The 17,695-nt window shown below is 37.0% G+C and overlaps 1 protein-coding gene across 3 annotated transcripts in view; it reads right to left on the bottom strand.

Moving 5' to 3' along the window:
* Positions 1 to 17,431, bottom strand: part of BRMS1L (BRMS1 like transcriptional repressor) — a 32,526-nt gene extending 15,095 nt beyond the window's left edge. Inside the window, exons 1-5 of one of the 3 annotated variants that reach the window (XM_045067772.1) lie at positions 17,089 to 17,225; positions 14,463 to 14,555; positions 13,598 to 13,688; positions 9,202 to 9,329; positions 7,566 to 7,645 (exon numbers count right to left, since the gene is read on the bottom strand). In XM_045067772.1, coding sequence (XP_044923707.1) covers positions 7,566 to 7,645; positions 9,202 to 9,329; positions 13,598 to 13,686 — 297 coding nt within the window. In that variant the 5' untranslated portion in view covers positions 13,687 to 13,688; positions 14,463 to 14,555; positions 17,089 to 17,225. Of the gene's footprint in view, positions 1 to 7,565; positions 7,646 to 9,201; positions 9,330 to 13,597; positions 13,689 to 14,462; positions 14,556 to 17,088 lie in introns of all 3 variants that reach the window. The other 2 variants (XM_004773334.3, XM_004773335.3) reach the window with 2 other exon arrangements.
* Between the last annotated feature and the right edge of the window lie 264 nt (positions 17,432 to 17,695).

The raw sequence follows: 17,695 nt of genomic DNA, 5'->3' as shown, positions 1-17,695 counted from the left end.
AACTAAAATTAAGAAAAAACTTATCAGGCAAATGCTATGATAAATAAAACAAGAATAGCTATTTTAATTATCAGACAAAATAGACTCTATGACAAAAATCATTGTTACAGAGAAAGGTGCATTTAAAAAGGATAAAATGTGGGCACCTGGGTGGCTCAGTGGGTTAAGCCTCTGCCTTTGGTTCAGGTCATGATCTCAGAGTCCTGGGATCAAGCCAGGCATTGGGCTCTCTGCTCAGGAAGTCTGCTTCCCTCTCTCTTTCTGCCTGCCTCTCTGCCTACTTGTGATCTCTGTCAAGTAAATAAATAAAATCTTTTAAAATAAATAAATAAATAGGATGAAATGTTACATTTATTAAAAAATACAGAAATTCTAAAATGAGTTTGATAATACAGCCTCTATATACTTTATATACATATACATAGATATAAAGCAAAAGCCGATGAAAGGATAAAAAGGTATGAGAAATTGGGCGCCTGAGTGGCTCAGTGGGTTAAGCCGCTGCCTTCGGCTCAGGTCATGGTCTCGGGGTCCTGGGATCAAGTCCCGCATCGGGCTCTCTGCTCAGCAGGGAGCCTGCTTCCTTCTCTCTCTCTCTGCCTGCCTCTCAGTGTACTTGTAATTTCTCGCTGTCAAATAAATAAATAAAATCTTTAAAAAAAAAAAAAGATATGAGAAATTACATATATATATAAAGCAAAAAGTGGTAGAAATATGAAAAGATGAGAAATTAATAATCCCATTTATAATAGCATCAAAAAAGAACAAAATACTTAGGAATAAACTTAAGGAACTTGCATATTAAAAACTATGAAACAGGGGCGCCTGGGTGGCTCAGTGTGTTAAGCTGCTGCCTTAGGCTCAGGTCATGATCTCAGGGTCCTGGGATCAAGTCCCGCATCGGGCTCTCTGCTCAGCCTGCTTCCTCCTCTCTCTCTCTCTGCCTGCCTCTCTGCCTACTTGTGATCTCTCTCTCTCTCTGTCAAATAAATAAATCTTTAAAAAATAAATAAATAAAAATAAAAACTATGAAACATTGATAAAAGAAATTAAACACAAATCAATGAAGGCACTCCCATGTTCTTAGATTGGAAGACTTAACATTTTTTTAAAAAGTCCATAATAGTATCCAAAGTGGGGGCGCCTGGGTGGCTCAGGGGGTTAAAGCCTCTGACTTCGGCTCAGGTCATGATCTCAGGGTCCTGGGACTAAGCCCCATATCGGGCTCTCTGCTCAGCAGGAAGCCTGCTTCCTCCTCACTTTCTCTGCCTGCCTCTTTGCCTACTTGTGATCTCTGTCTGTCAAAAAAATAAATAAAATCTTTAAAATCTTCAAAGTGATTCACAAATACAATGCAAACTCTTATCAAAATCCCAATGGAATTTTTTTATAGAAATAGAAAAAAAGGGGCGCCTGGGTGGCTCAGTGGGTTAAGCCGCTGCCTTCGGCTCAGGTCATGATCTCAGGGTCCTGGGATCGAGCCCCGCATCGGGCTCTCTGCTCAGCAGGGAGCCTGTTTCCTCCTCTCTCTCTCTCTGCCTGCCTCTCTGCCTACTTGTGATCTCTCTCTGTCAAATAAATGAATAAAATCTTTAAAAAAAAAAAAAAAAAAAAAAAAAAAAATAGAAAAAAAAAGCCTAAAATTAATATGGAACAACAAAAACTCAAATAGCTAAAAAAAAAAAAAAAATCTTCAGAAGGAATAACAAAACAAAGCCTCACATTTCCTAATTTCAAAATACATTACAAAGCTAATTAAAACAGTATGGTACTGGCATAAAGACAGGCATAGAGACCAATGGAAATAAAGCCCAGAAATAGAGACCCTAGAAATAAACCTATGTACACATGATCACCTAATCTTCAACAAGGGTGCAAAGAGTACATAATGGGAAAAGGCTAGTCTCTTCAACAAATGCTGTTGGGAAAACTAGACAGCCACAGGCAAAAGAATGAAATCTGACCCTTATCTTACGCCTTACACAAAAATAAATTCAAAGTGGATTAAAGGATTTTTTCAAAGGTTTATTTTTGAGAGAGAGAGCATGTGCACATGAGTAGGGGCAGGAAGCCAAGGGAGAGAGAATTTCAAGCAGACTCCCTGCTGAGGGTGGAGCTGATGGTGGCTCAATCCCACAACCCTGAGATCATGACCTGAGCTGAAATCAACAGTTGGGCACTTAACTGACTGAGCCACCAGGTGCCCCAAAACAGATTACAGATTTAAATAAAACTATAAAACTCCTAGAAGAAAATATAAAGGATAAGTTTCATGAAATTGCTCTAGGAAATGATTTCTTGAATATGATACCAAAAGCACAGTCAACAAAAGCAGAAAGAGATTAAGTGGGACTATATCAAACTAAACAGCTTCTGCACAGCAAAGGAAAAATGAGGGTGGAAAGGCAACCTACAGAATGGGAGAAAATATTTGAAAACCAAATATCAAAATATATAAGGAACTCAATTTAAAAATTAGCAAAGGACTTGAATAGACCTTTCTTCCAAAGAAGACCTATATGAGAAGATGCTCAACATCACTATTCATCAGAAAAATGTAAATTAAAATCACAGCATGGTGGGGGGAACCTGGGTGTCTCAGTGGCTTGAGCATCCAACTCTTGGTTTCGGCTTAGGTTATGATTTTAGGGTCATGAGATTGAGCCCAGCGCTGGGCTCCACACTCAGTAGGGAGTCTGCTTAAGATTCTCTCTCCCTCTCCTTCTGCCCCTTCTCCTACTTGAGCGTGCACATGCTCTCTCTTTCTCTCTCAAATAAATAAGTCTTCTTTAAAAAAAGTCACAGTGTGGTATCACTTCACACCTATTAGTAAGGATATTATCAAAAACAATAGATAACAAGTGTTGGTGAGGATATGGAGAAATTGAAACCCTTGTGCACAGGTGGAAGGAATGTAAAATGGTGTGTTTACTATGAAAAATAGTATGGAATTTCCTTAAAAAATTAAAAACAGAACTATATGATCCAGCAATCTAACTTGAGTATATGCCCAAAAGAACTGAAATCAGGATCTCAAAGAGATTTGCACTCCTATGTTCACTGCAGCAGTACTCACAATAGCCAAGATGTGAAAAACAACCTAAATGCACACTGAAGGATGACTGAATAAAGAAAACGTGATATATACATACAATGAAATATTATTCAGTCTTTAAAAAATTAGGAAGTCTTGCCATATGCTACAACATGGAAGAGCCCTGAGCATATTATGCTAAATGAAATAAGTCAGTCACATAGGAACAGATATTGCATGATACCACTTATATAAGGTATACAAACCAGCCAAAAAAATAGAAATAGAGAGTAGCCAAAGGCTAGGGAAAAAGGAAACTGGGGAGTTGCTGCTGGGTGGGTATAAATATTCAGTTAAACCTCATGATTAAGTTTAGAGGTCTGTATTACAACAGTGTGCACCAATAGTTAACAATATTGTATTGCACATTTAGTATTTGTTAAGAGAGGTAAATCTCAATGTTAAGGGTTCTTACCACAGTTTAAAAAAATTTTTTTTAGGGGCACCTGGGTGGCTCAGTGGGTTAAGCCTCTGCCTTTGGCTCAGGTCATGATCTCAGGGTCCTGGGATTAAGCCCCCCATCAGGCTCTCTGCTCAGCAGAGAGCCTGCTTCCCCCTCACTCTCTCTGCCTTCCTCTCTGCCTACTTGTGATCTCTCACTCTCAAATAAATAAATAAAAATTTTTAAAAAAAATTTTTAAAGAAGAAAGTAAGAATAAAGAAAAAGATAAAAGAAATTCCACAGGAGGTAAGTTTTGGCTGGGAGCTCTGGAAACATGAGCATTAAGTCTCCAGGACTATACCATCCTTTTTGATCAAAGGAATCCACGACAGTGGATGTGCACTGTGGGGCATCTCATTATCGGTACCTTTGGCCTCCAGATATGAAATGATGAAGGACTTCACTATTGTGAAAAGAACAATATGTGGATTTTCTTAGGACATGAAAAAACTAATAATAAATAAATAAAGGAAATATTAACAAATCCACCATCACACAGAGAATTCTCATGCACCTCCCTCAGTAATTCAAAGATGAAACACACACAAAACAAGGAAACAATAAGTCCATACTTCTATAAATAAATAAACTGAAAGTGTTACAAAGAATGAGATATTTGCATAGTTTCAAAGTACTTCTCCCCAAAATACTTATTAATCACAATGTGAAAAAAAATAAGTGTACTTAGAGAAACCTGGAAGAAACCACTTAAATCAAGTGATCAAAGTGTGTATCACCAATAATGGTACATACCAAAACTGTGTGCTGCGTGATAGAATTCAGTGAGAAGAACACATCACTATTGTGATATTCTTACTGAGAGACAAAACCCACTTCTAATCAGGAAGAAATTGCAGACCAATTCAAAACTGACATGCTACATAATAACTGGACTGAAATTTTCAAATTTGTAAAGATCATGGAAGTCCAGGAAAGATTGAAGAATTGTTCCGCATTGAAGGAAACTAACAACATGACAACTAAATGCAAGGACACAGACACTAAGTGATTCTAAACTGGATCTCTGCTATTAAGGGTGCTGTTGGGACAACTGCTCAAACTTATATGAGGTCTGAGCATTAGATGGTAGTAGCATCAGTGTACATTTCCTGTTTTTGATGATTGTAGAATCCTTATACAAGAGAATGTCCCTCTTCTGTTGTATTGAGGGGTGATGAGGCATCATGTTGCCAACTCATTCTCATGTTCACCAGAAAAGCTTTTTCATACTTTCCTGCAACTTTTCTATAAGACTGTTAAAAATATATATGATAAAGGCAAGATGTACTAAACACTCATGGAACTAATGAATACAATCTTAAATATATATTCCTATGAAAAAGAAAGATATGGGATATTCTTAACTCATTTTATGGATCTTGAAATCAAATCAAGGACAATATGAGACTTAAAAATTAAATCTCACTGACGAAGAAATGAAGCTTCTAAACAAAATATTAGCAAACTGAATCTGATAATTCACGAGAAAAATAATGATTCCAGGAATTCAAGGATGGCTTACCATTAAAACATATATAGGGTGCCTGAGTGGTTCAGTGGTTTAAGCCTCTGCCTTTGGCTCAGGTCATGATCCCAGGGTTCTGGGATCAAGCCCCATATCAGGCCCTCTGCTCAGCGGGGAGCCTGCTTCCCCCTCTCTCTCTCAGCCTGCCTCTCTGCCTACTTGTGATCTCCCTCCATCAAATAAATAAATAACATCTTTAACAGCAAAAAAAAAAAAAAAAAAAAAAAAAGACTGATTGAATAGATGCAGACCAAGCATTTAATAAAACCTAAAATGTAACAACCATTCCCGGTTTAAAAAAAAAAAAAAAGAAAGAAAGAAAAGTTAATTTCCTTAACTCGATAAAAAGAGTATTTATCAAAACCCAAGAGTAAATATCATACTTATTGGAAAGCCATAAGAAGCATTCCCTTAAGGAGTGCCTGGGTGGCTCAGTGGGTTAAGGCCTCTCTGCCTTTGGCTCAGGTCATGATCTCAGGGTCCTGGGATCGAGTCTCTCATCAGGCTCTCTGTTCAGCAGGGAGCATGCTTCCTCTTCTCTCTCTGCCTGTTTCTCTGCCTACTTGTGATCTTTCTCTGTATGTCAAACAAATAAATAAAATCTCAAAAAAGAAGAAGAAGCATTCCCTTAAAATCAAGAACACAACCACAATCTGCCTTCACTCCTTCTATTGCATGATGTTCTATCAGTCCCACTAAGACAAGTAAAACAAATAAAAGGAAGATCAGAATGGAAGAAACAAAGCCATTTTCACAAATGACATTTTTCACAAAAAAATCCTATTTTTCACAAATGACACAAACTGCCATTTTCCATAAATGACTACATGGAAAAATCTAAGAATCTGTAATTATTAGAATTAAGAGGGGTAGACACAGTTGGATATAATATCAATATACAAAAATACTTTTTTATACAGCAGCAGCAAATAAACAGTCATTTCTTAAAAGATATTACTAAACAACAAAAAATTTTAACAATAACGAGTGTAAGAAGAGCAAAGTAAAATTACCAGTTTATTAAGATATTAAGACTTACTAGACTGAAAGCAGTAAAGAAGGTATTATGCTACCAGAGCAGAAATAGTCAAACAGATGAATGGAACAAATTAAAACAGCTAGAAACAAGCTGCCATGTAAATGGACATTTGATGTAAGAAAGAGATGGGGAGGAAAAAGGATGGAATTGCTGATTTATGGTAAAACAATGGAGTATAGAATAAACAGTGTTGACATTAACATCCAAATGCAAAAAAAAAAAAAATCCATACTTTATATCATATGCAAAAATTAGAGGTAGGTTAGCAATTTAAATGTTAAAAAGCAGAATTTCAGCCTTTGAAAGGAAAATGTTTTTTTTTTTAAGATTTTATTTATTTATTTGACAGAGAGAAAGAGATCACAAGTAGGCAGAGAGGGGGAAGCAGGCTCCCCACAGAGTAGAGAGCCCAATGCAGGGCTCTCTCCCAGGACCTTGAGATCATGACCTGAGCCAAAGGCAGAGACTTAACCCACTGAGCCATCCAGGCACCCCAAAAATATATCTTTTTAACCTCAAAGTGGGAAAGACACACGAAGCATGTATCATAAAGGAAAGATGAAAAATTCAGCTACATTAGAATGTACAACTCTAGTTCATCAAGTCATCAAAAACAGTGAAAAGACATCCCATTGCCTGGGTAAAAATATTTGCAAAGCATATAACTAGCAAAGCATTTGTATCCAGAATATATAAAGAACCTCTACAGTCAATGAGAAAAACACTAAAAGCCCAACATAAAGGCAAAAGAGTTAAATAGGCACTTCTTAGGAAGACAAATCCAAGCAGCCAATAAACATCAAAAAGTTGTTTCATCTCAGTAGTAATCAAGAAAATGAAACAACACATTCCATCATTTTTATATCTATCTACTCCTAGTATTTTAATAATTTACAGATATAGTAAAATAACAAATTAAGATAAGAATCATTAATCTCTTATTTTTCTTATGATCTTATCTAGGTTATATGAAAAGTTATCTGCAAAATCAACAGTGGGTTTTTAAAACACTATTCAAATAAAGAGAACATAGAGAAAAATACATCTGTTTTTCACCATAGAGAATTCTGCCCTGAGATGTGGAAACAGAGCTGGAGAACCAGATTAATAATAAGCCCAACATTCTAACTGTACCACTAGATTTTTTGAGTCTTAACTTGAATTTTAAACTAATTGCACTAATATTTTCAGCAATGCTAAATGACATGTAATGATCATTACAAAGTCTTTTTAAGGTAACAGTTGCAAAACTAAAATTATCTTAGTACTTTTCTATTGTCCCTTCTTTGGGTTCTATCTCCGATAGAGCTTCCACAGTAGCTATATTTAAAAAAGAAAATTCACAAGTGTTAAGCTAAAGTACAGTTTAATTTTTTTCATTTATTTTATTTACTTTTTTAATTACTGCACTCAGAAAAAGACTTAGAGTTGAAATTAGCTTAAAAGTTAAGTAAAATAACAGTACCTCACAATGTTGGCGAGAAGCTTGTATTTCACATTCATATTTGTTCTTTACAGATTCTAAGCAGAGCTCTCTATAGATTCCTGCAACCAAACACAGTCACTCTGATTATATCATCAGTAATGAGATTCATGTTCACTTCCCCATAGGAGTTCTGTCTAACTGTATTTTACAATATGAATCAGGAAGAAACTGACAAATGATTCTAGCTTTATCTTTAAAAACTAAAAAAGGCTCAATTATCAGACTGAAGAACTAAGAATTTAAGAACTAGGAAGAAACTGCACGCAAATTTTAGTTCTTACTTCATTCTTCTGAAGAGCACTCCTAAAATGTTTGATAGAGAATGATCGAAATGAAAATAAAACTCCTTTCCTGTGAAAAGTAACCCCTCAGGACTCATAATGGATATAGTCAATAAACTCTGGTTTCATTAATCATATCTTCTCAAAGTAGTAAGTGGATACCATAACCAACAAAACCACTATTTTTTAACTATTATTTATTTTCAGAGTCCAAAGGTTCCAAGAAGATTAAATGTATAAACTGATAACAAAATGCATAAACTGATATGATGTTTGAGTGCTCCTGACAGAGCCTTATCTAAAGAATGGATGCTCAAGAGAGGTTACTTAAAGCTACCAAGACAGTAGTATAAAATAGGCAACATGGCTATGCAAATACGTCAAAAAACAACAAACTCAGAGCTTCAGATATATATACCAAACTCCATGCCACAGTTGACCTTAGAAATGTAGTCCTTTCTTATATGGTAAAGGCATGGGACAGATATCTGGAACTAGGCCATTAGCTATACATTCACACATACACTATTCTTTGTACAATCAAAAAATAAATGAGGCCACACAGTAAAAAAGTGAGTGACTCAAGTAGTATTTCCTAAATATCCATTAAGTCTCACTCATTTCTTTTAGACTGTCAAAGAAAATTAAGGACTTATTTCCTTTTCAGGGTGTGCTAACCAAGTATGCAAAGATAGCAAGTATCACATCATCTACATATTTAATATTAAGCATTCAAGAATAAAATTTGGCCTAAGGTAGATTTAGTACAAAAAGAACTTATAATAAAGAATGCCTTAGGCATTACATAATAGGTGCAGGAAGATCAGTTAGTGTCCCCCAAAAAGAAAAAAATATTAGCATTAGCTAAAATCCAGTTTTAGCCTAATTATGAAAAATCATAAGTGATCTTCAAATAGATATATCCCTTGTCATGAGTGCTAGGACACAATTCTGAGGCTGGATCCCAATTACAAATGGAAAACTGAGTACTTAAATTGAAACTCAATTTATCTAACAAGAAATTAAACTGAAATAGTAACAATTGCTCTTAATAAAATGTCTTGTTTCTAATTGTTTTACATGTGAAAGTATCTTCTCAACAACATTGCAAGCAATCTAAGGACTTTTTTCTTTTTTTTTTTGATCCCCCCACAGTAACAGAAGAAAGCAAGAGGTATTTATTAAATAATTGTGGGCTGATTGACTGAAATACTCTTTTCACTGTAAATATATTTGTGATTTCATTAACAAGAAACACTCACTTGACAAATACCTTTCAAGTCTAGTGAAGAGTTCGTATTCTACTGTATGGAAAAGATGTTTCACTTTCCTACCTGCTACCTTTGTACGAATTTGCATATTTTCTTGTAAAGTTGCCAGTGGTTCCAAATATTCTGGTGCTTTTCCAGCTATGACTTCTTGTAGTTTTGCATCCACCTGACTTAATCGTTCTTTATAAAGTCTTAACAAAGCAAAAATTAAAATATTAATTTTAAAAGCCCAACAAAGGCTAACAGTTCACCATTTCTATACATTCTCTCTTCCTAGTATCATTCATATTCTAATAACCTAACAAATGTATTTTTGTCTTAATCTCAAGTGAAAAACTCAATTACATTATTTGACTTTATGCATGTAATCACAAAGTAGGTATTTTTCTCTTTTTTTTTGATGTATCATTTTTTAATGATTAATTCACAGTACAAAAATACAATTAAGATACTACTTTTTTTGCACTCTAGATTTCTGGTTTTGTTTTAACTGCAGGACAATAAATCAGTTCTAGGCAAAAAATTTATTTAAACACTGAGCTTAAAAGAAACAAAGATATCATTTTGAATAATTTAGATAGAGATATTACTCATTGTCAAAATAGTTAATTCCCTGGTTTCTCTTCATTGTTCCTGAAAAGGAGTCTGTGTTCTATTCGGCCTACATGGTTTTTACAAAGAAGAAAGTGATGGAGGTAAAAACCAAAGGCTATAGAACTTGTGATCTGCGTAACAGTTTGTCTGGACTGGAAATGAAGAAACTAGAACAAAAGGTGTTGCTCAGTGATTGGGAAAATGAACTCATAGGAGACCCCTGTTGTTGTATTTATGAATTTACATACAAATACTCTACTTTGCCAGCTGTCACAGTAATGACTTTACCTTGATTATCAATGACTGAGTACCTGAGACTACTCATTGTGGCAATAATCCTGCAGGATGGAACTCTTTAACAGGAAGATGTTTTCATTGTCCTTCTCTATGAAAGGCACTTTTAATCCTGGCTTTGTTGCATTTTAAAGATATGCTAAAAATTTCAAAGCAGATTGACAATTTGAAATCACTGAGGCATCCGGTGGCTCAGTCAGTAAAGCATCCGACTCTTGATTTCCACTCAGGTCATGATCTTGAGGTTGTGAGACCAATCCTGCTTTAGAGTCTCTCTCACCTTCTCCCTACCCCTGCTTGTGCACACACTCTCTCTCTCTCAAAACAAAACACAATTTAAGATCATTTTGTAAACTCTTTTTTTTTTTTTGCCATTCATTACATTCTCATCGGTGAAGAATGTGTCATAAGGAGGGCAGGTAGTAACTGCTGAAAGAAACCACTTATTATCCTTGTAGGTGTTAGTATAATTAGCAGTTGGCTTTTGAAAACTTTACAGTACCTGACTTTCATATCTTCTTCTTGAAGATATAAACCAATACAATTAAGACAATTAGGGAGGGGGATGGAAATGGGTTAAATAGGTGATCAGGATGCACTCATTGTGATGAGCACCAAGTGATTATGGAATTGTTGAATCGCTACATTGTACACCTGCAATTAATAAAACACTGTACATTAACTGGAATTAAAATAGAAGCCTTCAAAAAAAAACCAAGATAATCAATATTGGTGTTTATAACTGATAATTAGCATAAAGATTTATATGATGATTCTGAAGAAATTGAGCAAGTTTGGGTGTTAATACAATAAATTTTTTAACAAAAAAAGGAAAAATTACCTGAGTTAACTGCCAATAATACATTTTCATATCTGTGTTAAATTTTTCTAAAACTAAGATACAATGAATGTGTAAAACTACAACATGATACTTATAGTTTTTGAAATCATAAATACAACTTTAGGCAAAATGCTAAAAATTTCATGCAAATGAAGACTGAACCTAAAAAACATCAAATTTAAAATATTGATAAGGTATCTCTAATAGGTGAACAGCAGCTTAAATGAACAAGATATGTGAGCTAATAACAGGTAATTACACTTTTAAAAGAAGAGATTCCTCAATATCAGCATGATTTCAACAACCTTGAGGGGCGCCTGGGTGGCTCAGTGGGTTAAGCCGCTGCCTTCGGCTCAGGTCATGATCTCAGGGTCCTGGGATCGAGTCCCGCATCGGGCTCTCTACTCAGCAGGGAGCCTGCTTCCTCCTCTCTCTCTCTCTCTCTCTGCCTGCCTCTCTGCCTACTTGTGATCTCTCTCTGTCAAATATATAAATAAAATCTTTAAAAAAAAAAAAAAAAAAACCTTGAAATTCAGATACTAACTCATCAAAGGCAAGAATCATGAGTTCCTCACAAACATCCACAATACTATTCAGAGTAGAAAACCAATTCATGTTTATTGGCTACAGACATTGAAATAAGTGGAAACTCAGGTGGTTTCAGTTCCTCCATCTTTTTTAACAAGGTAGGAGAAACTTCCACCAGTATACAAACTGCAAATGGTATATTTTTGCCCTATGAAAAGAGTGTTAAAACCAGAGAAGCAGGATAACTTGTTGTTGAAGCAGGATAACTTCTTTTTGTTGTTGTTCTATTATTATTATATTTCCCACCTCTTCTAAAGAGGATTTGAGACAGCTTACAGAGATACACAGTACAACAGGATAAAAATAGCATTGAGGCACATGAAAAAATAAGATAATTATAAACCTAGTGCAAAGATTATTTCTAAAATATATTTCTGAATACCAATTCCTTGAGAAATAATCCTATTAGTAGTGGTAATGGGTCTACTTTTAATACTTTCTGAGATGAATGAGGCTGGTGGGGGACCTGGCTTGTGGTCATAATAAGCCATGAAAAAGCAAAAATCAAGGCAAATGCCAGCCCCAAGATGAACAAGATTAGGCTTAAAGAGTGACTAGTTGCAAAGTGTTCCTTGGTAATGTCTTATACTGGAACTATGCAGTACTCTTCATTCCTTGGAAAACCATAAAATATATTTTAAAAGTTCAATAGGTATATCTTAATTAATTGTATGAGAATTATTCATTCATGGCTTACCTATACTAAAATACAAAAACACAAATTTGCTTCTTTTCAGAATGATCCTGGATGAACTCTCCATGCTGCCCAAATAATGGATCCTCTGGCGATCCAAACTAATTTTAATTTAAAATTAATAATGTAAATCTTTAGAATAAAAAAATGATACCATGTTTTTTTGAGCAAAAAATTTTAAACTTTGGATTAGTTGTATTAATTTGTTGCACTAGCTTGACACATTTATATATTCACCTCTCACACTAATGAAAGTTAAGACCAGAAATGGCATAAACAGCAGGATTCATTTAGTAAACAAATCTGTCCCCGTTTAGTCTGGCAATTCCAGATATTAAGCATGTTTTCATCTCTTCTTTGGGCCTCTCTAGGGAAAACGCAAGAGAACAGAGTAGCAAAATTATGAAGAATTCAGGAAAAGCCAGCTTCTAAATGAATTAAGGTGTCCATATTCTCAGAAGTTTCTTTCATTTACAATTCCTAATAAGTTGTTATGCCCCATGACTCTGCCAGCAAGTTTCAAAGTAAAAGCTCACCCTTAAGATTTTTTTTTTAATCTTCATCTGCATCTATTCTGTTTTCTCAAATCACTGGGGCCCATTCTTGTGTAAGCAACTGCTCATAAGAGTTCAGGTATTATGAAGAAGGGGTAGAAAAGAGTATCTAATTAACACCCACTGTGCGCCAGCCAAGACGAAGAATTTCACATACTGCTTATAAAATCCTTACAGTTAACAATAAAAAAGCTACTATTATACCTTTTTAATCTGTGAAGAAAGCCTGGATTCAGAAGCTATGCTTTTTCTACTCCACTATATTTCCTCCAAAGTAATGTGCCTTAGTGGAAGGAACGCCATAATACTAGGAGGCAGAAGGCCCAGCTTAGTTTATCATTTTCTGATGAACTGTGGGCAAATCACTTTACTCCTCTGAGCATTAATTTTCTCACAGGTAAAATGGAGATAAGGCTATCTTCCAACCTTACAGAGTTGCTGCAAGGAGCAAACTAAATAATGTGAAAACATGTACGTACTATCCAATGTTGATATAAACAAAAAGCACTATACCATTCTTGGGAAATATTTTCCTATTCTAAAATTCTAAAGAAAAAAAAAATTCTAAAAATGCTATCTTTATCCAATTACCTAACAAAGAAATGAATGAAGCGGATTAGAACCAAGAGTGCAACAAGCCAGGGAAAACATTTTAATACCAACATCCATATAGAAATGTTATTATACCCCCCCAAAAAAACCTGCCTCAAAATCCTCAGTTGAGTTAATGAGGTCTTCAGGAGGCAAACCACAGTTGAAGCCTCTTTCAGATGGGTCAGTCCCATAAAATACAAAAAGGAAAATACTTTAGAGTAAATAGAATTTCTCTTGTGCTAATATACAAGTGACATGATTGAGATTCAGTGACAATGACCTTCTGACATCACTACTTACTGATCCTTGAGATCGGTAAACTGTTTTTCTAGATTGGACATTTCATCTAAACATTCCATTCTTCTTCTTTCGCAGTCTTCATCATCCATTTCTGTTAATAAAAGGCAAATAGCAAAGAAAAAATTAATTTTATGTTCCAAATTATCTGAATATTAATGAAAATAGTAAAACACACACACACACACACACACACCAAACTATAATATGAAATTAGATATGCAAGGCCTATATTCAGCCTTAAGAGAAAATAAATATTTAACCAAAATAATTTGCACTACAGACTTTAACCTAAAATAAAAAAGAGAATTAAAGCTTAAAGGGCTGACATCAAGCTATACTATATGAAGTAATTAAACCACTTTCGGGGGCGCCTGGGTGGCTCAGTGGGTTAAGCCTCTGCCTTCAGCTTAGGTCATGATCTCAGGGTCCTGGGGATGGAGTCCCGCATCCGGCTCTCTGCTCGGCAGGGAGCCTGCTTCTTCCATTCTCTCTCTCTCTCTGCCTGCCTCTCTGCCTACTTGTGATCTCTCTCTGTCAAATAAAAAAATAAAATCTTTTAAAAAAAAATTACCACTTTTGGTTTATTTTCCATCAACTCAATAGAACTTAAGCACCAAAATGATTATGTCCATGAAAGGACACTGCTCAAAAACACTTTTGGAATTCTTCTTTCAGAAATGCTTATGTGACTGACTTCCCAATCAAATAAAAAGAAAACTAATTTCATTCTGTTTACCACAAGATATCTTGGTCTCCTACTCATATTCTCATTGTTCCCTCTCCCCTAATTACTGTCAGTAAATGAGAAAAAGGAATATGAAGAGAAAAACAAGCAAACTTTTGAAAGAAAGCAACTGTTAATTACCAGCTCTCTCCTATTTTCCATATCTTCTATTTTTACATCACATATATTCAACACTTCAAAATAAGTGAAGCACAAGATGATCTGCCTCTTGATCTGCATCAAATAAACGTCAAACTATGAGAAAGAGTTAAATTGTGTGCAGTTACCATACAGCAAGAAACTATAGGGTTCATTTTTTCTTTTAACTTTCCTCAAACAGATTAAAATTATTTCTGGCTCTTAATAGCTTACTCTTTGGCTATTTAAAACTTGGTCCCTCAAGATGACTCACTTCCCAGTATCTCTGGATTGTAGAGTGTTTTGTTTTGTTTTGTTTTGTTTTATAGCTTCAGGACCTGCTTAGTACCAAGGTTTGGGAAGAATAAAACTATGGAATTTTAACATAAAGATATGGCAGAAAAGAAATGCTTTCACAAGAAGCAAACCGCATAATTTATTTAAATAATGTCTTTGCATTTAAAAAACTTGACTTTTGTAGTTCAAATTATTATTACCTTCTTCAAAATTAAGTTGTCCATTATTTTCTGGGATGGAATAAAAATCAATGAAAAATCAGGGCACCTGGGTGGCTCAGTGGGTTAAGCCTCTGCCTTCGGCTCAGGTCATGATCTCAGGATCGTGGGATCAAGACTCGCATCGCATCAGGCTCTCTGCTCAGCTGGGAGCCTGCTTCCCCCTCTCTCTTTCTACCTGCCTTTCTGCCTACTTTTGATCTCTGTTTGTCAGAGAGTTGTCAAAAATATTTTTTAAAAAATCAATAATCACAAAAGCATAAAAATTAGGGAGAATTTTAACAAATTAATGTCATTTTGTGAGATCCTATATCCCATCAAAAAAACAAAGAACACTTGAAGATGAAGTGTTTTTACAGATCTAGAAAATGTATTCACATACATCCCAGATGTTCTCGTTGCTTACTTTTGAAATCTCACCTACTTCAATGGCTAGGCAGGTGACCTCCAAATTATGCTTCCTATCCCAGGCAGGTTCCAATGTCACATTTCCATCTGTCAGTTGACACTGACTTAAATATACCACCATCACCTCAAAAGCAACATGTCTGAAATACTCTTAACTTTCGTCTTCATCTAAAATCTTTCACTTTTCTATTTCTATGCATGCTATTACCATTCTCCTTGTATCTGAGGTTTTCCTCTTTTACCTTCATTCCTAAACTTGCATATATCAATCCTGTTCTGTGCTTTTCTTCAAAATCTTTCACATCTATATCTTCTTTTTATTTTCCAGGTCAAATCCTTCTCCCACCAAAACTGGTTTCTCACTCTTTTGAATAAGCCTTAAACTCTAGGTGTTGCACTTTTTCTTATATTCCTCCCAAGCCAACATATGACCCCAATCCAAATTCTAGCCATTCTTCAAGTTAATTAAAATAATCCCACTTTTTTCAACTAGACTTTGCTGACCACCCTATTGTGAAAGATTTCCTCTGCCTCTGAAAATACTATAGCATTGTTTACAGTTAAGTATTCATTTGGTAGTTTGAGTATCAAGTACTAATTTATGACAGCTGTTTAACTGAAATCAGATCATAACTATTTTTTTATACCTCAACACTGAGTGGTGCCCAGTGCAGCTCAAGGAAATCACTCATAATGTCTATTTGGGGAATGACTAACTTATTGATTGAAATTACATACTTCCATGGAGATTTGTTTTGAAAGAGGAACCTGAAAAAGAGGGTGTCAGGGCATTAACAGACTGTCATCAAATGCTTGCTTTACATGACCAAAATCAGGCCAAGACAAAGAAGTTCAAGTTTCATCCTCATCACATGGAAAAAAGAAAAAGAACCCAGGCAATCACATATTCCATTTCTTTTTTTAATAACCATCCTAAATGTTTGCAAAATTGACCCATGATGTTAGTCGGCCTTCCGACCCCAAAAACCTGGAAAAGCCCAAAATTATTAAAGATTGCAGGGAAGAAAAGATTTGGAAAATTTCAGAGCTGCTCCAAATCAACGAATTTAAAAGCATATGAAGACCCAAAATCACCCCTAATCTTGGGATCTTCTCAGTCTTGCAAAGTTCAGACAGATGCAGTAAATGGGACAGCTCCAAGTCAGCCCCCGCTTGAGCACTGATGTCAAGAGCTGACTGACAGGCTGACTCGGAAACTGAGATTAACAAATTCTAAACCAGCCAAGAACAGGCTCAAATCTAACTAACCTCGGCCCTGACAACCCGCCCAGGTTGAGAAGGGCTGGAAAGATAAAAATAAGAAAAGAAGTCGGTGGTCTGGGGCCAAGAGGCATTTCCAAGGTCTCCCAAAAAGCTGCGGGGTATTCCCGGCTTTGGTCCACAGCCCCCAGCACTGCCCGGAGGTACCGGGGCGGGTCCGACCGCGAACAGGACAGCACAGCGTCCCGGAGCTGGGCAAGCCCAGGCCCGCGCCCGGTCCCGCCCCGCCAGCAGGGACCCGCCTGGAGCCAGGCAGCTCCCCACGGCGAGTCCCGGTGCTGCCGAGGGCCGGGAGCCAGTCTCCGCCCCTTCCCTCTCTCCCCGCCCCGCACTCCCAGCAGGACGCAGCTGCCCGGCGTGCGGAGAGCGGCCTGTCGTGAGCCCAGCGCGAGGGCTCAGGGTCCCGGCCCCAGAGGGTTGCACACCTGAGCTATCTCCATCCTCGGAGACCGACGAGCTTTCCGTGTCCTCGTCCTCCGAGCTGCTCCCCTCGTTTTCAGCGTAGTCCACCTCCATCTCATCGTGATGGTTTGTCTCCTTCTTATCCCCTCGGGAATGGACTGGCATTTTCCAGCCGCGCCGTCGCTTCCCACTCCCGGTGCCCAGCCCAGCCACCGCCGCTTCAATGAAGGGCGCGCCAAACGCCCCGACCCACCCAGCGGCCGAGCGCGTTCTGAACCCCCTCAGCTCCTCCCCGCCCCCGGCCCGAGCCTCACAACCTAACCCGCAGGCTCTGCGCTGGGAGCTCTGCCATTGGTGGAGGCCGTCCTTCGAGCCGGGGGGGGTGGGGCTTGCCCTGCTCGGGGATGGTTGGTTGCCCGTAATTACGGCGCGGCCTTGCAATGCGTGTCGGTAGTCGTAGTCCTTACTACTCAGACCTGCAGGGGCTGCCGCCTTCCAAGCTGCAACAACCCCGGTCACTTCTTGCTTGTGGACTTCAAGTCCCACAAGGCACAACAATTGACAGACTCGTTCGCAGTTTATAAACTAAAACAGAAACAGATTGTGTGAATTTGGTCTGTATTTATTCTT

The sequence above is a fragment of the Mustela putorius genome, unplaced genomic scaffold (assembly GCF_011764305.1).
Source record: "Mustela putorius furo isolate JIRA1106 unplaced genomic scaffold, ASM1176430v1.1 tig00003898_pilon_pilon_pilon, whole genome shotgun sequence".
Classification (NCBI taxonomy): domain Eukaryota; kingdom Metazoa; phylum Chordata; class Mammalia; order Carnivora; family Mustelidae; genus Mustela; species Mustela putorius.
Note: the sequence above shows the minus strand (reverse complement) of the source record. Positions and strands in the feature narration are given on the sequence as shown.